At 49.3% G+C, this 21,968-nt stretch overlaps 1 protein-coding gene and 1 pseudogene across 1 annotated transcript; both read right to left on the minus strand.

The window, feature by feature from the left end:
* Positions 1–8,082: 8,082 nt before the first annotated feature.
* LOC146755368 (olfactory receptor 14J1-like) lies at positions 8,083–10,149 on the minus strand. The gene is made up of 2 exons (XM_085525693.1): positions 10,026–10,149; positions 8,083–9,020 (listed from the first exon to the last, which is right to left on the minus strand). Exon 2 carries the CDS (start codon positions 8,995–8,997, stop codon positions 8,083–8,085), a length of 915 nt encoding a protein of 304 aa, XP_085381819.1. The 5' UTR covers positions 8,998–9,020; positions 10,026–10,149.
* A 6,106-nt stretch (positions 10,150–16,255) lies between these two features.
* Positions 16,256–20,860, minus strand: LOC146755369 (olfactory receptor 14J1-like; annotated as a pseudogene).
* Positions 20,861–21,968: the final 1,108 nt, after the last annotated feature.

Here is a 21,968-nt window from a genome sequence, read left to right on the forward strand (position 1 = left end):
GCACACTGCCAGTACGTTTTCACTGCCTCTCTGCCAAGGCAATATTGTCAACCAGTTTTTCTGTGAAATCCCCCAGATCCTCAAGCTCTCCTGCTCAGAATCAAATCTCAGGGAAGTTGGGCTTATTATATTTTGTGTGCCTTTGGAGCTTGGGTGCTTTGTTTTCATAGTGGTGTCCTATGTGCAGATCTTCCTTGCTGTGCTGAGGATGCCCTCTGAGCAGGGACACCACAAAGCCTTCTTCACGTGCCTCCCTCACCTGGCCGTGGTCTCCCTGTTTCTCAGCACTGGTGCTTTTGCCTACCTGAAGCCTCCCTCCATTTCTTCCCCACTCCTGGATATTACAGTGGCACTTCTGTACTCAGTGATTCCTCCAACACTGAACCCTATTATCTACAGCATAAGGAACAGGGAGATCAAGCACGCTCTCATGAAGGTATTGCATTACACACTATTCTACCTTCCATAAAGTGCACATCTTCCTCACAGGATTCCCAGTGATGGTTCTTTATGTTTTATGCATCTTTGATTGTTTGATTGTGTGTGATATAGTAATGTGCAAAAAAATGTTATTGAACTTATGAATTAAAATTTATTTCACTTCTTTCACACCTACTTTCTGTTTTCTCACTCCAAGAGCTCATGTAAACATGGAACCAGATTCCCCGAATAGGTTAAGAGATAAATAAATAGCATTCAAAATACGCTTTTCCTTTGCTCTTCTCTTATCCAACTTTGTCTGGATTTGGGGAAGGTACAGCCACAGATAGAAGCACAACTAGTTCTTTTCATTCCTCCTCTCTTTACACTGCCACAGTGCACAGAGGATTCGAGTCCTCTCATTTCTACAGGCCTGACGGTCTTCTGTGTCTCACAGCAGTCCCGTCGTCTCTACAGCAGCACTCAGGGGTTTGCTTAATTTTCTTATCTCAATACTTGGAACAGCTACAGGACCTGTAGCATAAGTGACCGCAGAGCTCCTTATGAGGAGTGGAGTGACAGTGGGATCTGTCCAGAGCTTGGAGCAACTGCAGGATGTGTAGCAAAAACTTGGAGCTATTGCAGGGACTGTGCCAGGAGTTGCAGAGGCTGCAGCAATGTCAGCAGATCCAGCTCTCTTCCCCTTGAAGATGCTGAATAGTGTTGAACGCAGCTCAGTAGGTGTGGGCCAGGCCCTGGCACACTGCAGTCATTTGTGCCTGTTTAGGATTACCAGTGCCACAGCAGACCTGTCTCCAATATTCTACCAGTTTCTCAGGATCCTGCAGTTGCTCGGAGATGAAGTTCCAAATCCCTGGGGGTGCCCACCACTCCAGGCAGCTGCCCAGACCGTCCCACACCCCCTGCCATGCAGAGCCTTCTCACCTTGGGGCAGATCTCTCACTGATATTCCTGAATAATTGTTTAACCTCAATCCTAGAATCATAGAATCACCAAGGCTGGAAAAGGCCTGAAAGATCATCCAATCCAACCGTTCACCTATTACCAATAGCTCCCACTTAACCATGTCCCTCAACACAATATCCAGTCTCTCCTTGAATACCTCTGGGCTCCCAGAGACGACAGTGTAAAATGTGTAATTCCTAATCATACCAACAATATTACTTCCAAAACCCAAAGATGTCCAAAGAGCTGAATGTGCACAAAACTTCACTTTGCCAATTTTATCGTGGTACAAACCAAGGTCAAACAGCATAGCAAAATAAATACCCTAATCCAGCATCCAGAGTTGACAAATAATGCAGCAGGGAAAACAAGCAGCAAGCAAGGAGCTGTGCAATGCAGCTTCATGAGAAGACTCAGCAAGCTTCACAAATAGGGAAACTATCAACACCATGGCCTGCACATCTCCAACTCCCACAAAGCCCTGTCCACTCTGGACAGATGTGCTGCTATCTCAACCCTTGGAGCCTCACATCAGGCACCAAAATGACAGTGGTTGTTGAACCCAACATGTGGCTCAGCAGCTCACAGTGCTTTGTGCACTGCCCAATTCCCAGTGGGATGGGGATGAGAACTGGGAAAAAGAGTACAACTTCTGGGTTGTAACAAAACAGTTTACTAAGAGAGATCACAGAATCACAGAATCACAGAATTACCCGGGTTGGAAGGGACCTCAAGGATCATGTAGTTCCAACCCCCCTGCCTAGCAGGGCCATCAAACATACACCTTTACTAGATCAGGTTGCCCAGGGCCCCGTCCAACCTGGCCTTGAACACCTCCAAGGACGGGGCATCCACAACCTCACTGGGCAGCCTGTTCCAGGACCTAACCACCCTTCTAGTAAAGAACTTTCCCCTAACATCCAACCTAAATCTTCCCTCCTTCAACTTAAAACCATTTCCCCGTGTCCTGCTATTATCAGCCCTTTCAAAGAGTTTACTCCCTTCCTGGGAGTAAGTTCCCTTCAGGTACTGAAAGGCTGCAATGAGGTCACCCCGCAACCTTCTCTTCTCCAGGCTGAACAAACCCAACTCCCTCAGCCTGTCCTCATAGGGGAGGTGCTCCAGCCCCCTGATCATCTTCCTGTCCCTCCTCTGGACCCTTTCCAAAATCTCCATATCTTTTTTGTACTGAGGGCTCCACACCTGGACACAGTACTCCAGATGGGGCCTCACAAGAGCAGAGTAGAGAGGGACGATCACCTCCCTATCCCTGCTGACCACCCCTCTCCTGATGGAACCCAGGATCCCATTTGCTTTTCGGGCTGCCAGAGCGCACTGCTGGCTCATGTTAAGTTTCTCATCTATCAGGACCCCTAGGTCTTTTTCTGCCGAGCTGCTCTCAAGGACAACTCCTCCCAGGCTGTACAGGTGCCTGGGGTTCTTCCGGCCCAAGTGCAAAACCTTGCACTTTGCCGTGTTGAACCTCATTAGGTTCACCCGAGCCCAGCTTTCCAGCCTGTCAAGGTCCCTCTGAATGGCATCCGTTCCCTCCACCGTATCGACTGCACCACTCAGCTTGGTGTCATCAGCAAACTTGCTGAGGGTGCACTCCATTCCCTCATCGATGTCATTAATAAAGATGTTAAAGAGCACCGGTCCCAAGACAGACCCTTGAGGGAAACGCTCGTTACCGGCCTCCACCTGGACATAGAGCCATTGACCACCACCCTCTGTCTGCGGCCTTTCAACCAATTGCTTATCCATCTAGTTGTCCACCCATCAAATCCACCTCCCTCCAATTTGGAGATGAGGATGTGATGGGGGACCATGTCAAAGGCCTTGCTCAGGTCCAGGTAAATGACATCGGTCGCCTTCCCTTCGTCCACCAACGCCGTCACTCCATCATAGAAGGCCACAAGATTAGTTAAGCATGACCTTCCCCTGGTGAAGCCATGTTGGCTGTCTCGGATCACATGCTCGTTCTTTATGTGATCAAGCATGTTGTCCAGGAGGATCTGTTCCATAATCTTCCCAGGCACAGAGGTGAGACTCACCGGCCTGTAGTTCCCCGGGTCCTCCCTGCTCCCCTTCTTGTAAATGGGAGTGACGTGACCCTTCCTCCAATCATCCGGGACCTCACCTGACAGCCATGACTTCTCAAATATGATGGAGAGTGGCTCAGCAACCACCTCAGCCAGCTCCTTCAGGACCCTGGGATGCACGCCATCTGGCCCCATAGACTTATACTCATTCAGTCTAAGGAGGCACTCTCAGACTTGCTCTACCCTTACAGTGGGGAGGGATTTACCTCCTTGGTCCCCACATAGAGGTATGGGGGTGCAAGACTTAGGGACGTGAAAAACACTAGAATCCTGGCCACCGGTGAAGACCGAGGTGAAGAACTCATTCAGCACCTCAGCTTTCTCTTCATCTGTTGAAGCCATTTCTCCTTTTAAATTTACCAGAGTAGGTACGCCCATTTTGGCCTGTCTCTTCTGGCCAATGTACCTGTAGAAGGTTTTCTTATTGTTTTTCACGTCCCTCGCCAAGTTCAGTTCTGCCTGCGCCTTGGCTTTCCTGATCCCACGTCTGCAAGTTCGGACGGCATCCCTGTATTCTTCCCGGGTGACACAGCCTTGTTTCCAGAGCTTGTACACCCCTTTCTTCACCCTCAGTTCTCTTAGCAGGTCCTTGCTGAGCCATGCCGGTTTTCTACCTCTCCTGCCCACTTTCTTAATCAGGGGAATGGAGACCTCTTGTGCTGCCAGGAGGGCATCCTTGAACAGTAGCCAGCTCTCCTCAACATCCTTATCTTTGAGGGCAGCGTGCCAGGGGATCTTGGCCAGCATTCCATTGAGAAGCTTGAAGTCTGCTCTTCTAAAGTTCAGCATCCTGGTCCTGCTCTTTGCCAGGCCCACATCGCTTGAGATCACAAACTCAACCAGGGCATGATCGCTGGAGCCCAGGCAGCCTCCAACCTTGACGCCTTTGATGATCTCCTCAGCGTTGGTGAGCAGCAGGTCCAGCAACGCTTGACCTCTGGTCGGTCTGTCCAATACCTGAACCAGAAAGCTATCATCAATGGATTCCAAGAGCCTTCTGGAGCTCTTGCAGCTCGCTGTGTGGTTTTCCCAACAGATGTCCAGATGGTTGAAGTCCCCCACCAGGACAAGAGCCTGTGAGCTAGATGCCTCACGCATCTGGAGCAAGAAAGCCTCATCAGCAGCCTCCCCTTGATCAGGTGGCCTGTAGTATACCCCTAATACCAGCTGACCTTTATTAGTCCCATCTCTAATCCTAACCCACAGGCTCTCAACCTGTTCTTGACTGTTTCTCATGGGGAGCTCCTCACAGTTTATCCAATCTCTGACATAAAGGGCGACTCCCCCACCCTTCCTACCTCGCCTATCTCTCCTAAAGAGCCTATAGCCATCGATGGTAGTATCCCAATTGTGGGAGTCATCCCACCATGTTTCTGTGATAGCAACAATGTCATAATTTTCAGAGTGCATCACAGTTTCCAGTTCCTCCTGCTTGTTACTCAGGCTCCGTGCATTAGTATAAAGGCACTTCAGCCGGGCTGTCCGTCTCACCACCTTCATAAGTGATCCAGGATCCGCTAGAACAGCAGCATCCCCAGCATCCCCCTGCCCTACTCCCTCCTTTTGCACTCTGCAATCATTGCCTGCGGAGTTTGGTACAATCCCTTGAATGCACCGTTCAACCCCAGTAGCCCTTATTTTGCCCCCTTCCCCCTTCGTTCCTAGTTTAAAGACCTATCAATGAGTCCCGCTAATTCTTCAGCTAATACCCTCTTACCCCTCAGGGACAGGCTGCTTGCATCAGCAGCCATCATTCCAGGTGCAGTGTAGATTGCCCCATGGTCAAAATAGCCGAAATTCTTGTGTCTGCACCAGCTCTTAAGCCATCTGTTTAAGAGATGGGTTTTTTGGATCCTCCCTGTACCTTTTCCTGACACCACGGGCATAGAAGAAAAGATCACCTGCACCCCAGCTCCTTCAAGTATTCGCTCCATTCCCCTGAAGTCTTTCTTGATGGACCTCAGGCTTCCCTTGCCAACTTCCTCACTGCCAGCCTGAATTATTAAAAGTGGGTAGTAGTCTGAAGGATGAATCAATCTAGAAATTTTCTTTGAAATGTCCCTGACCCGTGCCCCAGGAAGGCAGCACACTTCTCTGCGGGTAGGGTCAGGCCGGCATATAGGGCCTTCTGTTCCTTGCAGAAGGGAGTCACCTACAACAATCACCCTTCTGTCCTTACGTGTAGAAGCAGTCTTGAGGCTTCGGGGTGACCGCTTCACCTGTGGCAACCTCATGGGTGCACCTGTTTCCACACTCTCACTAGTCCCCCCCTCAAGTTCCAGGGCCTCAAACCGGTTTTGCAGAGATAAAAGGAGAGGAGTAATAGTTATCACTATATATCCGTTGATATGGAATTGTATGTAACAACTGATGCACAAGCACTTGCTCAGCACCACCAGACTGATGCTCAGCTGGACCCTGGGCAGTGAAGAGACTGAGATGAACTCCCACCGCTTTCAATACAATTTCTGCTTGCTGTCAGCTGATAGAGAACGTCCCTTTGGCCACTATCAGTCAGCTGTCCTCACTCTGTTCCCTCCCAGTTCCATGTGCTCTCCACTGACCATGGCCTTGGCTCCGTACAACACTGCTTAGCAGCAGCTGTAAACATCTGTCCAGAGCGAGATAACTCAGGGCTTTGTGGGAGCTGGAGAAGTGCAGGCCATGGTGCTATGTGTGGATGTGCTCCCTATGTATGGAGCTTGTTGAGTCTTCTCATGAAGCTTCACTGCACAGCTCCTTACTTGGTGCTTGGATGCTGGATTAGGGTATTTATTTTGCTATGCTGTTTGACCTCAGTTTGTACCATGATAAAATTGGCAGCTGACAAAGTGAATTTTTGTGCACATTCAGCTCTGCGGTCATCTTTGGGTTTTGTAAGTAATATTGTCCATATGATTAGGAATTACACAATTTACATTGTCGCCTCTGTGAGTCCAGGGGTGTACTGGATATTGTGTTGAGGGACATGGTTTAGTGGGAGCTATAGGTAATAGGTGAACGGTTGGAATGGATGATCTTTTAGGCCTTTTCCAACCTTGGTGATTCTATGAATCTATGATTGAGGTTAAACAATTATTCAGGAATATCAGTGAGAGATCTGCCCCAAGGTGAGAAGGCTCTGCATGGCAGAGGGTGTGGGACGGTCTGGGCAGCTGCCTGGAGTGGTGGGCACCCCCAGGGATTTGGAACTTCATCTCCGAGCAACTGCAGGATCCTGAGAAACTGGTAGAATATTGGGGGCAGGTCTGCTGTGGCACTGGTATGACTGCAGTGTGCCAGATCCAGAGAGCTGGATCTGCTGACAGTGCTGCAACCTCTGCAACTCCTGGCACAGACCCTGCAGCAGATCCAAGGTTTTGCTACACGTCCTGCAGTTGCTCCAAGCTCTGGGACAGATCCTGCTGTCACTCCATCCCTCATAATGAGCTCTGCAGTTACTCGTGCTACGGGTCCTGTAGCTGTTCCAAGTATTTTAATAAGAAAATCCTACAAATTCCTCCCAAGGGAGGTGCACTGTGCCAGGAGGTTCAGCCCTGCTGTGGCTCCAACCCCTCCAATGAGCCCAGTGGCTGCTCCAACATAGTCACAGGTTCTGTGGTGGTTTCAGCTCTGGCAATGAACTCTGAGGTCACTTCAACTCCTGCAACTGCCCAACAGCCACTTCAGCTCCTACAGTGAACCCTGTGGCTGTTAAAACCCCTGCAATTAATCCTGGACTTGCAAACAGATGCGCATAGGGATTAGTTCATATATGTTTGCAACTGCATATGTTGTATATGTGTGAAAATACACTAAATATATTATATATGTATAAATACATTTGTCATAATTATTATCCTTTTCTTTTTCTCTTTGTCTCAACCCATAAACCTTAAACCACAGCACTGCCTTGAGATGCTTACGGATCTCCTTGGGACTATTCAATCTGATCTGGTCACACAGTGAAGAGCACCAGAAGATCTCGAGGTTTTCTCAGGGAGCAGCTCCTGATGTATATTCCTTGCACCAGCTTTGGAAGAGGCCTCCCTCATATTCTCTGGTCGTGCACTAAAGGGGCCCTCTTGTTATGGCAGTGCCAGCAAGGAGACCAGCTCTGACACAGCCGTCGTATTGCCGGCCACTGACTGCAGCCCTGGATTGCTGCTGTAGAGGCAACAGGACTGTTGTGAGACACACAAGACCTTCAGAACTGCACAAATGAGAGGGCCTGAGAGCACTATGGCAGTGTAAAGAGATCAGAAATGAAAAGAGCACGTTGAGCTGATGTCTGCGGCTGTACCTCCCCAAATCCAGACAAAGTAGGAAGAAAGAAAAGCTAAGTAAACGTCAATTTTGAAAGCTTTTTAGGTATCATATAACGTATTCGGGGAATCTGGTTATATGTTTACATGAGCTCTTGGAGTGAAAAAAATTCAAATTACGTAGGACAGAAGTGAAATAAATTTTTATTTATAAGTTCACTAACATTTTTTTTTTTTTTGCACATTGCTATATCTCACATAAGCAAACAATCAAAGATGCATAAAACATAAAGAACCATCACTGGGAATCGTATGAGGAAGTTGTGCATTTATGGAAGCTGGAATAGTGCTTATTGCAACACCTTCCTGAGAGCGTGCTTGATCTCCCTGTTCCTCATGCTGTAGATAATAGGGTTCAGTGTTGGAGGAACCACTGCGTACAGAAGTGCCACTGTCAGATCCAGGAGTGGGGAGGAAATGGACGGGGGCTTCAGGTAGGCAAAAAGGCCAGTGCTGAGAAACGGGGAGACCACAGCCAGGTGAGGGAGGCACGTGGAGAAGGCTTTGTGCCGTCCCTGCTCAGAGGGCATCCTCAGCACAGCCATGAAGATCTGCACATAGGACACAACTATGAAAACAAAACACCCAAAGGCTAAACTGGCACTAAAAAATTGAAGCACAACTTCCCTGAGATAGGAGGCTGAGCAGGAAAGCTTGAGGATCTGGGGGATTTCACAGAAAAACTGGTTGACAACATTCCCTTGGCAGAGAGGCAGTGAAAACGTACTGGCAGTGTGCAGCAGGGAATAGAGAACCCCAGTGCCCCAGGCAGCTGCTGCCATGGTGGCACAAGCTCTGCTGTCCATCAAGGTCCCGTAGTGCAGGGGCTTGCAGATGGCAACGTAGCGGTCATAGGACATGATGGTGAGAAGGTAATACTCTGCTGACATGAAGAGGAGAAAGAAAAAGATCTGAGCACCACATCCTGCATAGGAGATGGCCCTGGTGTCCCAGAGGGCGTTGGCCATGGCTTTGGGGAGAGTGGTGGAGATGCTGCCCAGGTCGAGAAGGGCCAGGTTGAGGAGGAAGAAGTACATGGGGGTGTGCAGGTGGCGGTCGCAGGCTACGGCTGTGCTGATGAGGCCGTTGCCCAGGAGGGCAGCCAGGTAGATGCCCAGGAAGAGCCAGAAGTGCAGGAGCTGCAGCTGCCGCGTGTCTGCCAACGGCAGCAGGAGGAACTCGCTGATGGAGCTGCTGTTGGACATCTGCTGTTGTTGGGCTTGGAGTCCTGTTCAGAATGCAGAAGATAATGACAAGTCCAGACCATTCTCAGAGACACTCCTCCTGCTATAATATAAAATGTTTTCATTCTCCTACAACAGTGTACATTTAGCACCATTACTTGCATTTAATTTCATGTAGTTCATCATTCCTTAAGTAGGAGCAGCATATGGAGCTATAACATTCCACTTATTTTCTTATCCCTCCTCCCTGGATATTTTCATGTGTTTCATGTCTCATATCTTTAACCCAACTGCTCTTAGAGCCCCAAAAACAGCCTCTGTGCCATTCAGTGTGAATTCTAAAAAACTGCCTTTTTGCAGGTTATTTGAATTATTCCTGTCTACTGAAAATGAGGATGTTTTCAATTGGTTCAATCCTTCAGGAAATAGGAGAATGAGAGCACATCATGTGTGACTGTTCTCAAAACAAGCAATTGATTGAAGAAAAATTATCAGAGCTGTGACAGCCCCTTTTACATTTCTGCCTCCAATCCTTTCTGTGTTCCCCCAGAACAGGAAATGGACGCCCCCTCCCTTGGCTCTCCTCTGGCAAAGCAACCTCAGAAACATACTGTTGTGCAGTGGAGCTGTGATCCCCTGCCCCAGGCAGCAGCTGTAGCAGCACAAGCCCTGCCAGGGGGCTCCTTCCCCCCACACGTCTCCCCACAGCGCCCTGGGCAGCTCCCCGGGCAGGCTGAGTGCTGAGCCTGGCAGGCGGCAGAGTCCCATACCCGGCACACAGCCCCTGGGGCACAGCAGGGACCCTGCTCTGCAGGACAGCCCTGGGCACCTGCCTTCAACCCCAGCAACACAGCCTGCAGCCGTGCTGGGACACGCAGCCTTCAGGGCTGTGCTCAGACCTTGCAGTACAGAAGCCCTCAGGTGGAGCAGAAGGCTTTTAACATATTAAAGAAACATGTGGTGCTTGCAGCCAGATCTGCTATGGGATGTCCCAAATTTGGTGATCCCTCTAGAAAAAGCAGATGCATTGCCTACTGCATGACACTTACCATTCTGCTGATCTGTTATCAATGCTCCTGCAGTCAGCTCACAGCAGGCTCACACTGTACAAACACAGTAAGCTCTCTCTCCCTTCTCTTCTATCCTCTTGTGAACTGTTCCTCAAGCCCCAGCCCTGCTGTGCTGTGCACAAGAGCTGCTCCTGGGCACAGCTGAGCACTACAACTACAATACTTTCCACTTTTATGAGCTCCCTGTGTCCCAGAAGCCCAGCCCAGATCAGTAACAGATGATGGCATTTTTTATCCTTCCCACTCATCTCCCCTATGGTGTCCCGGGGTCCTCACGGCCAACAGCTCCTGAAAGACAACAACATCATGACAGTACATTAAAATCTGTTGAATTAAACACCAGATTTCTAGTGGTCAATGACTAATTCCAGACATGTGCTGAGTCCTCCCAGAGAGTGTTTGCTCAAAGAGGGCAGTCATACAAGGACAGGATATCACAGAATCATAGAATCACCAAGGTTGGAAAAGACCTAAAAGATCATCCAGTCCAGCTGTTCACCTATCACCAATAGCTCCCACTAAACCATGTCCCTCAACACAACATCCAATCATTCCTTGAACGCCTCCAGGGTCGGTGAATCCACCCCCCCCGGGCAGTCCATTCCAGGTCCCAAAGTTCAGGATGATGGTCTTGGTGAACCTCATTCCACTGGCTTCAGCCCAGCTCTCCAGCCTGTCCAGATCCCTCAGTGGGGCCTTGCTAACTTCAGGCACATCCACACTCCCAGCCAATTTGGCGTAGTTTGCAAACCTACATAGGATGCACTCAGTGCCCTCATCCAGGTCATCAATAAAGATACTGAAGAGGACAGGCCCCAGCACAGACCCCTGGGGAACACCAGGTAGGCACACAGGTGGGCATCCAGGCTGGTCTTGAATATCTCCAGAGAAGGAGACTCCCCAACCCCTTGGGCAGCCTGTTCCAGGGCTCTGTTACCCTCACTGTAAAGATGTTCTTGCACACATTTGTGCAGAACTTCCTATGCTCAACTTTCTGACCATTTCCCCTTGTCTTGTCTCCACACACTGCTGAAAAGAGCCTGGTCTCTCCCCTTTGACTCCACACCTCAGATATGAGCACTGACATGAGAGCAACCCCCTGCACCTTTCCCCTGCGAGCAGAGCATAGCAGAGCAGAGACACAGTCCCCATGTATCATGCAGTGTTATTCTGCTTGCCAACAGAAGAGGCCAGTCTTTCTCTATGCTCCATCTGTGGCATACTCCAGAGTTCAATACACTGCAAAGCTATGGCACATCTATGTTCTTGCAATGATGACACCTTAGTATTCTCTGGGCTCTCATTTCAATGGCATCTAAATAAGTCTAGGGTCATACCAGCTGATGGGAATCTGGCAAATGTTGTCTCATTATAAGGAAGAGCAAGAAAGATGACAGGGGCAATTATGGACCTGTCAGTCTCACTCCAGCACCTGGTAAAATTATGGAGAAAGTGATGGTGGGAGTTATGGACAAACAGCTGAAGGACAATTCTGTCATTGGTTGCAGCCAAAGCAAGTTCCTGAGGGGAAGGTCCTGTTTAACTTCAGGCCCCTTTATGACACAGTTGTCCATTTAGTTCTACAAGGGAAGCCAGATGATGTTATCCTTGAGGATTACAGTAGAGCTTTTGATACTGTGTCTCACAACAACCTTCTGGGCAGAATGTCCTTCATACGGCTAGACAGAAACAAAACGTGGTGGGTGAGCAGTTGGCCAATAGGTCAGGCTCAAAGGATTATAGTCAATGGGTTCCATCAGCCTGGTAGATGGTCACTATCAGGGTTCCCCAGGGCTCCATTATAGGGCCACTTCTCTTCCATGTTTTTGTGGATGACTTGCATGCAGGACTAGAAGATGTTCTCAGCAAGTTTGCTGATGAGCCCAGATGAGGATGTGCTGTTACCTCCACTGAGTGGGGACAAAACTTGCAAAGAGATGTTGACAAGTCAGAGAAGTGGGTACCAGTTGGTACTAAGCACCAAGTGCATAAAGCATAACAAGAGCAAGTGCCTGATTGTACACCTGGGTATGGTAACACTGGACATAAACACTGACTGGATATGGGACACTGGAGAGAAGTCTGAATGAGAAGGATTGGGGGTCCTGCTCAACATCAAATTGGAAGTGAGTCAGCAGTGTGCCCAGGCAGCCAGGAAAGCCAACGGTACCCTGGAGTGCATAAAGCAATTTCTTGCAAGCTGGGTAAGGGAAAGGATTGTCCCTCTCTGCTCTGCGCTGCTGCAGCTTCACATGGAGCACTGGGTGCATTTCTGGGCAAAGCGGAACATAGAAAACATCAAACTATGGGAGAGTGTGCACAGGAGGGCACTGGATCTGAGAGATCTGAATCACAGAATCACAGAATCACAGAATTATCAAGGTTGGAAAAGACCTAGAAGATCATCTAGTTCAACCATTACCAATACTTCCTGGCTAAATCATATTCCTCAGTGCCACATCCAAGCATTTCTTGAACACTCTCATGGTCGGTGACTCCACCACCTCCCTGGGCAGTGCATTCCAATGCCTGACTACTCTTTCCAAAAAGTAATACTTCCTAATGTCCAGCCTGAATCTCCCCTGACGCAGCTTAAAACCATTCCCTCTAGTTCTATCACTGATTACACGAGAGAAGAGGCCAACCCCCAGCTCACTACAACCCCCCTTCAGGAAGTTATAGAGAGCTATAAGGTCTCCCCTGAGCCTCCTCTTCTCCAGGCTGAACAATACTAGCTCCCTCAGCCGCTCCTAGTAAGGCCTGTGCTCCAGATCCCTCACCAGCTTTGTAGCCCTCCTCTGAACACGTTCCAGGGCCGCAATGTCTTTCTTGCAGTGAGGGGCCCAAAACTGAACAGAGTACTCAAGGTGCAGCCACACCAATGCCGAGTACAGGGGGACAATTACCTCCCTATTGCTGCTAGTAACACTGTTTTTGATGCAAGCCAGGATGCCGTTGGCCTTCTTTGCCACCCAGGCACACTGTCGGCTCACGTTCAGCCGAGCATCCATCAGTAACCCCAGGTCTGTTTCCTCAACAAAGTCCTCCAGTCACTCCACCCCAAGCCTATAGCGCTGAATGGGGTTGTTGTGGCCAAAGTGCAGAACCCGGCATTTGGTCTTGTTGAACCTCATCCCGTTGGCTTTGGCCCAGCTCTCCAGCCTATCCAGATCCTTCTGCAGGGCCTCTCTACCCTCAGGCAGATCGACACTCCCTGCTAATTTGCTGTCATCTGTGAACTTACTGAGGGTGCACTCAATGCCCCCATCCAAGTCATCAATAAAGATGTTGAAGAGGACAGGTCCCAGCACCGACCCCTGGGGAACACCACTCATGACTGGTCTCCAACTGGATTTAACTCCATTCACCACCACTCTCTGGGCCCGGCCCTCCAGCCAGCTCCTTACCCAGCCGAGAGTGTACTCATCCAAGCCACGGGCTGCCAGCTTTTGTAGGAGAACAGCATGGGAGACAGTGTCAAAGGCTTTGCTGAGGTCTAAGTAGAGCACATCAACAGCCTTTCCTTCATCTATTAGACGGATCATGGGATCATAGAAGGAGATCAGATTGGTCAAGCAGGACCTGCCCTTCACAATCCCATGCTGGCTAGGTCGGATCTCCTGGTCTTCCCACACCTGCCACATGATCTCCCCAAAGACTATCCGTTCCATTACCTTCCCTGGCATCGAGGTCAGGCTGACAGGCCTGTAGTTCCCCGGATCCTCCTTACAACCTTTCTTGTAAATGGGAGTCACGTTGGCAAGCCTCCAGTCTTCTGGGACCTCACCCATTAACAGGGAGTGCTGAAAGATAATGGAAAGCGGCTCAGCGATCACCTCCGTCAGCTCCTTTAGCACTCTTGGGTGAATCTCATCCGGACCCACGGACTTGTGGCAGTCCAGTTGGAGTAGTAATTCCCTGACCACTTCTTCAAGAATCACAGGGGGTTCAGTCTGCTCCCCAGCCGAGACTACCAGGTCAGAGCGTGGGGAGCCCTGGGGATGACCGAGACGACTTGGCGAGGGATGTGAAAAACAATAAGAAAACCTTCTACAGGTACATTGGCCAGAAGAGACAGGCCAAAATGGGCGTACCTACTCTGGTAAATTTAAAAGGAGAAATGGCTTCAACAGATGAAGAGAAAGCTGAGGTGCTGAATGAGTTCTTCACCTCGGTCTTCACTGGTGGCCAGGATTCTAGTCTTTTTCACGTCCCTAAGTCTTGCACCCCCATACCTCCATGTGGGGACCAAGGAGGTAAATCCCTCCCCACTGTAAGGGTAGAGCAAGTCCGAGAGTGCCTCCTTAGACTGAATGAGTATAAGTCTATGGGGCCAGATGGCGTGCATCCCAGGGTCCTGAAGGAGCTGGCTGAGGTGGTTGCTGAGCCGCTCTCCATCATATTTGAGAAGTCGTGGCTGTCAGGTGAGGTCCCGGATGATTGGAGGAAGGGTCACGTCACTCCCATTTACAAGAAGGGGAGCAGGGACGACCCGGGGAACTACAGGCCGGCGAGTCTCACCTCTGTGCCTGGGAAGATTATGGAACAGATCCTCCTGGACAACATGCTTGATCGCATAAAGAACAAGCATGTGATCCGAGACAGCCAGCATGGCTTCACCAGGGGAAGGTCATGCTTAACTAATCTTGTGGCCTTCTATGATGGAGTGACGGCGTTGGTGGATGAAGGGAAGGTGACCGATGTCATTTACCTGGACCTGAGCAAGGCCTCTGACATAGTCCCCCATAACATCCTCATCTCCAAATTGGAGGGAGGTGGATTTGATGGGTGGACAACTAGATGGATAAGCAATTGGTTGAAAGGCCGCAGACAGAGGGTGGTGGTCAATGGCTCTATGTCCAGGTGGAGGCCGGTAACGAGCGGCGTCCCTCAAGGGTCTGTCTTGGGACCGGTGCTCTTTAACATCTTTATTAATGACATAGATGAGGGAATGGAGTGCACCCTCAGCAAGTTTGCTGATGACACCAAGCTGAGTGGTGCAGTCGATACGGTGGAGGGAACGGATGCCATTCAGAGGGACCTTGACAGGCTGGAAAGCTGGGCTCGGGTGAACCTAATGAGGTTCAACACAGCAAAGTGCAAGGTTTTGCACTTGGGCCAGAAGAACCCCAGGCACCTGTACAGGCTGGGAGGAGTTGTCCTTGAGAGCAGCTTGGCAGAGAAGGACCTGGGGGTCCTGATAGATGAGAAACTTAACATGAGCCAGCAGGGCGCTCTGGCAGCCCGGAAAGCAAATGGGATCCTGGGCTCCATCAGGAGAGGGGTGGTCAGCAGGGATAGGGAGGTGATCGTCCCTCTCTACTCTGCTCTTGTGAGGCCCCATTGGAGTACTGTGTCCAGGTGTGTAGCCCTCAGTACAAAAAAGATATGGAGATTTTGGAAAGGGTCCAGAGGAGGGCCACAAAGATGATCAGGGGGCTGGAGCACCTCCCCTATGAGGACAGGCTGAGGGAGTTGGGTTTGTTCAGCCTGGAGAAGAGAAGGTTGCGGGGTGACCTCATTGCAGCCTTTCAGTACCTGAAGGGAACTTACTCCCAGGAGGGGAGTAAACTCTTTGAAAGGGCTGATAATAGCAGGACACGGGGAAATGGTTTTAAGTTGAAGGAGGGAAGATTTAGGTTGGATGTTAGGGGAAAGTTCTTTACTAGAAGGGTGGTTAGGTCCTGGAACAGGCTGCCCAGTGAGGTTGTGGATGCCCCGTCCTTGGAGGTGTTCAAGACCAGGTTGGACAGGGCCCTGGGCAACCTGATCTAGTAAATGTGTATGTTTGGTGGCCCTTCTAGGCACCAAACTTGGAACTACATGATCCTTGAGGTCCCTTCCAACCCGGGTAATTCTGTGATTCTGTGACTTTTAAAGACAGACGTAAAGAAGGCATTCAGAACATCTGCCTTTTCCTTATCGTCTGTAATCACATTCCCAGCTTCGTCCAGTAAAGAATGGAGATTCCCCTTTGTCCTCCTCTTTCAGTTGATGTATTTGTAAAAGAGTTTCTTGTTTGTTTTTACCCCAGCAGTCAGCTTAGATTCAAGCTGGGCTTTTGCCTCTCTGATTTTCCCTCTACACATCTTAACAGCCTCTTTGTAGTCATTCTGAGTTGCTCTTCCCTCCTTCCACAAGCAGTAGATTCTCTTTTTCTCCCGCAACCTTAAGAACAGTTCCCTATTCATCCACGCCAGTCTTCTTCCTCACTGGCTCATTTTGGGGCTCAGGGGGACTGCCTGCTCCTGAGTCTTTAAGACTTCCTTCTTTAAGAGCGACCAGCCATCTTGGACCCCTTTGTTCGCTAAGACTGAATGCCAGGGGACTTCCCCTACTAGTCTTCTGAAAAAGTCAAAGTCTGCCCTCCGGAAGTCTAAGGTGGCAGTCTTGCTATTCTCCCTCCAGGTTCCACCTAGAATCAAGAAATCTACCATTTCATGGTCACTCTGTCCAAGACAGCCCACAACCTCGACATCTCCCACCAGACTGTCCCTGTTTGTGAACATCAGGTCTAGAAGGGCAACTCCTCTCGTGGGCTCTCTCACAAGCTGCATTAGGATTTTCTCCTCAGGAAACCCCCTTGGCTGGTTTGATGACAACTAAAAAGAAAGTCTCAGGTTTTTGTAACAGTCAAACTCTGAACAAGTGAAATGTGATGAGGTCTGAGTTCTCAGGCTGCTCAGCCAACAGACACCCAAGCAGTGATCTCCCCATCATGGCATCTTTTAGGTTAGAAATGACCTCTCAGGCCATCCAACTTTAACTTGGATAAGATCTGCTTCAATTGTAATGCCCCCTCTTGTATTACCTGGGCCGTAAGATCAGAGGCAGATGTAGGAGATGTGGCTGTAGAGGGTGAATCTTCCAACCAAAATCCCATTATGAGTTGCTGCCATGTGACAGATGGCAGCAGAGGGGTAGCGTGACAGAATGGCATCTGATGTGGAAGCACACATGAAGCAACGGTGTGCCATTGAATTCCTCCAAGTGGAAAAAATGGCACATGTTGACATTCAGCAATGTTTGCTGAACATTTCTGGAGACCAAACAGTGGATGTGAGCAGAGTGAGGCAATGGGAGGTGTGTTTCAGCAGTGGTAACAGTGGGTCAACATTGCTGGTGCAGATGGTAATGAGCACGGCACATAGGCGCATCTTCCCTCCCCTCAGTCTCCCATCTCTGTTCTCCAGGCTTCTCCCAACCTCCTCATTTCAGTCATCTCATTAGCGGCAGCTTTCTGCCTAAGAGCCTATGCTCCAAGAATGGCTCCTGTAGGTGATGGGTAACTTTTACCAGAACTTTGTGCAAGATTCCTCTACAACAGACAATCCTGGAGGCAGAGACCACTTCTGTGTACAAAATGGAAGCAGTCCTGAAGGAAGCTTGGAAAGTTCTGACATGATAACCCATATCCAAGATCTTGTCTAGTGCAGGGTCTCACAGGGAATGAGGAAGAGGGGACCTGACAACGTCCTATGTGAAGTATAAGCAAAGTGGTTGTCGCTTTCCCTGGACTGGTGAGCTCATAGATCTGGTTGTTTGCCAGCTGGGGTAGGAAAACTCCTTGGGAGTTCCTACAAAGGGACCCATAAGTCGTATGTGGGGAACATAAGTTGTACGAGGGGTACCTTGTGCAATGATTTGTGTTGGGAGCTACAGGTTGAGGATGGTTACAAGAGTGGGAACAAAACAACTGGCGGTGGAGGGGTAAAGCTATTTGGGCTGCTGTACTGTGGAAGGACATTGCTGCCTGAACAAAAAATATGGTTATAAATGTGCATCATGTAGATGGCCATGTAACCAAGTGTCGGGCTACTGAAGAACTGCAGAATAACAATCAGGTAGATCGAGCTGCCAGAACTGAGGTGGCTCAAATAGACTTGAACTAGCAGAACAATGCAGAGCTATTTCTAGCCCTCTGTTCCCATGAGACCTCGGGCCACCAAGGAAGAGATGAGACATATACGTGGGCTAGAGACCGAGGGGTGGATTTAACTGTGGACGCTATTGCTCAGGTTATGACTGTGAAACATGTGCTGTAATTAAATGAGCCAAGAGGATGAAACGCCTCTGGGGGGAAGGGAGATGGCAGAATTATAGATATGAGGAGGTGAGCCATGTAGATGCTCATGTGCCTAAAAGTAAGGCTACTGAAGAACATAAAAATAACCATCAGGTTGATCGAGCTGCCAAAACTGAGGTGGCTCAAATAGACTTGGACTGGCAGAACAAGGGTGAATTATTCCTAGCTCGGTGGGCCCATGACACTTCGGGTCATCAAGGAAGGGATGCAACATATTAGTGGGCCAGAGACCAAGGGGTGGACTTAACTCTGGATGCTACTACTCAGGTTATTCATGACTGTGAAACATGTGCCATAATTAAACAAGCCAAGAGGATGAAACCTTTTTGGGGGGAAGGGCGATGGCAAAAGTATAAATATGGAGAGGCATGGCAGGATGATTATATCACTTTGCCACGATCTCTCTGTGGTGTTATGCAACCACAGGCTTGAAAAATACACAGTACCCCATGCTACCACCTGCATCACCGTACTGGGTCTGGATAGGCAAATCCTGTGGTGGCATGGCACCCCAGAAAGAAATGAGTCTGATAATGGGACTCATTTCAAAAATTCACTTCTGGATACCTCGGCCAGAGACCATGGCATTGAGTGGATTTATCATATCCCCTATCATACACCAGCCTCTGGTAAGACTGAATGCTTCAAAGGGTTGTTAAAAACTGTGCTGAAAGCAATGGGAGGCTGAACATTTAAGAATTAAGAACATGGCTAGTTAACACAAGTGGATCTGTCAGTAGAGATGGTGCTACACAGTCCAGCTCCCTACATACTGTAGAGGGAGATAAAGTCCCTGCAGTGCATGTAAAGAACATGTTGGGAAAATCTGTTTGGGTCCTTCCAGCCTCTGGAAAGTGCAAACCTCCCCTTGGAACCATTTTTGCACAGGGTGCACTTGGTGGGTGATGCAGAAAGGTGGGGATGTTCAATGTGTACCACAAGGGAATGTGATGTTGGGGGAGTGAAGACAGTAATTCCATGACTATATATGTATACAGACTTGTGTGTGTAATGCATTTTATTTATTGTTTATTTGTACACAGATATGTTTTCTAAGCATGATATAGTGATGTACAATTAAGGGTGGAATGTCATGGTTTTGTCATTCTTTCTATTGGTATTCCACATATCACAGCTAGTAAAACAAGTTTTCCTCCTTAGGTCTTTGCCACTGCTATGTTTGTTTCCTAGAGCTGAGCTCCCACTTCCCTACCCCTTTCCCTTTTCCCTTCCCATTTGTTTGGGGCCAGGCGGACCACGGGTCTACTGCCCCCTCTGTCATGGACATAGACTGACCTAGATAAATCCATGACAGTGCTAGCAAGGAAACCAGCCCTGACACAGCCATTCATATTGCTGGCTACTGACTGCTGTCTTGGAGTGCTGCTGTAGAGGCAACAGGACTGTTGTCAGACACACAAGACCTTCAGGCCTGCACGGATGCGAGGACCTGAGAGCACTGTGGCTGTGTAAATGATGCCAGAATGAAAAGAGCACATTGTGCTGCTGTCCATGTCTGTACCTACCCCAGACCCAGACAAGGTAGGAAGAGAGAAGAGCTAAGGAAAAGTCTATTTTTAAAGCTTTTTATTTATTTCTTAACCTATTCAGGCATTCTGGTTCAATGTTTACACAAGCTCTGGGAGTAAGAAAGTGGAAAGTAGGTAGGAAAGAAGTAGTGAAATAAATTGCAACGTATTTGCAGATTAGAGTATTAAACAAAATAAAAAATACAAACAAGAATAAAACATAAAGAAACATCACAGTGAATTGTGTGATGAAGATGTGCAATTTATGTAAGCTGAAATAGTGCGTATTGCAACATGTTCCTGAGAGCCTGCTTGATCTCCCTGTTCCTCATGCTGTAGATAATAGGGTTCAGTGTTGGAGGAACCACTGAATACAGAACTGCCACTGTCAGATCCAGGAGTGGGGAGGAAAAGGAGGGTGGCTTCATGTAGGCATAAATGACAGTGCTGATAAATAGGGAGAACACGGAAAGGTGAGGGAGACACGTGGAGAAGGCTTTGTGCCGTCCCTGCTCAGAGGGCATCCTCAGCACAGCAAGGAAGATCTGCACATAAGACACCACTATGAAAACAAAGAACCCAAAGGCTAAACTGACACTAAAAATGAGAAACACATCTTCCCTGAGATTTGATTCTGAGCAGGAGAGCTTGAGGATCTGGGGGATTTCACAGAAAAACTGGTTGACAACATTCCCTTGGCAGAGAGGCAGTGAAAATGTACTGGCAGTGTGCAGCAGGGAATAGAGAACCCCAGTGCCCCAGGCAGCTGCTGCCATGGTAGCACAAGCTCTGCTGTCCATCAAGGTCCCGTAGTGCAGGGGCTTGCAGATGGCAACGTAGCGGTCATAGGACATGATGGTGAGAAGGTAATACTCTGCTGACATGAACAGGAGGAAGAAAAAGAGCTGTGCAGCACATCCTGTGTAGGAGATGGCCCTGGTGTCCCAGAGGGCGTTGGCCATGGCTTTGGGGAGAGTGGTGGAGATGCAGCCCACGTCGAGGAGGGCCAGGTTGAGGAGGAAGAAGTACATGGGGGTGTGCAGGCGGCGGTCGCAGGCTACGGCTGTGCTGATGAGGCCGTTGCCCAGGAGGGCAGCCAGGTAGATGCCCAGGAAGAGCCAGAAGTGCAGGAGCTGCAGCTGCCGCGTGTCTGCCAACGGCAGCAGGAGGAACTCGCTGATGGAGCTGCTGTTGGGCATCTGCTGTTGGGCTTGGAGTCCTGTTCAGAATGCAGAAGATAATGACAAGTCCAGACCATTCTCAGAGACACTCCTTCTGCTATACTATAGATGTTCTCCTTTCTGCTTTCTGCTGTATTGTAAAAGATTTTCTTTCCCTTTGCAAAATGTTCATTTAACTCCAGAATTTGAAGTTATTTTCATGAGCTACACCATCCCTTAAGGAGCAGAAGATGAGGAAGCTCTTACTTGCTTCTCATTTCCTAATCATATCAAAGCCTCCTGGATATTTTCCTGTTTAGCACAACTGCTTTTCAAGACTCCAGCCCCTATCTCTGTGCACTACAACTTCTCATAGAGAAATCAGCCTTTTTGCAATATAAGCGAACTATTAATGTCTGCAGAAAAACACAAGAACTGAAAGTGACTGTATCCTTTCGGAAAGAAAGGCTGAAAGCACAACTTGTGTGACTGTTCACAAAACAAGTGATGGATTGAAGAAATACCGGGGAGTCTCAGAACTGTGTTTTAAATTTTACAGCCCTTATTAGATTCCTGCCTCCAATCCTTTTTCCTTTCCTAGGAGCAGGGCATGGAAAATCTCTGCCTTCACTCTGCTCTTGCAGAGAACCCTCAGAAACATTCAGTTGTGCAGTGGAGCTGTGATCCCCCTGCCCCAGGCAGCAGCTGTGGCAGCACAAGCCCTGCCGGGGGGCTCCTTCCCCCCACACGTCTCCCTGCAGCGCCCTGGGCAGCTCCCCGGGCAGGCTGAGTGCTGAGCCTGGCAGGCGGCAGAGTCCCATACCCGGCACACAGCCCCTGGGGCACAGCAGGGACCCTGCTCTGCAGGACAGCCCTGGGCACCCGCCTGCAGCCCCGGCTGCACAGCCTGCAGCCGTGCTGGGACACGCAGCCCTCAGGGCTGTGCTCTGACTCTGCAGTATGGAAGCCCTCAGCTGGAGCAGAAGGCTTTTTCCACAGTAAAGAAACATGCAGTGCCTGCATCCAGATCTGCTATGGGATATCCCAAATTAAGTTAACCCTCTATGAAAAGCAGCTCATGGTCTGCAGTGAGACTTACTTTGTCATGGTCTGTGAGCAATGCTCCTGCAGAGAGCTCACAGCCCGC

This window comes from Coturnix japonica, chromosome 33 (genome assembly GCF_054131305.1).
Source record: "Coturnix japonica strain WE chromosome 33, WE-NBRP24, whole genome shotgun sequence".
NCBI lineage: Eukaryota > Metazoa > Chordata > Aves > Galliformes > Phasianidae > Coturnix > Coturnix japonica.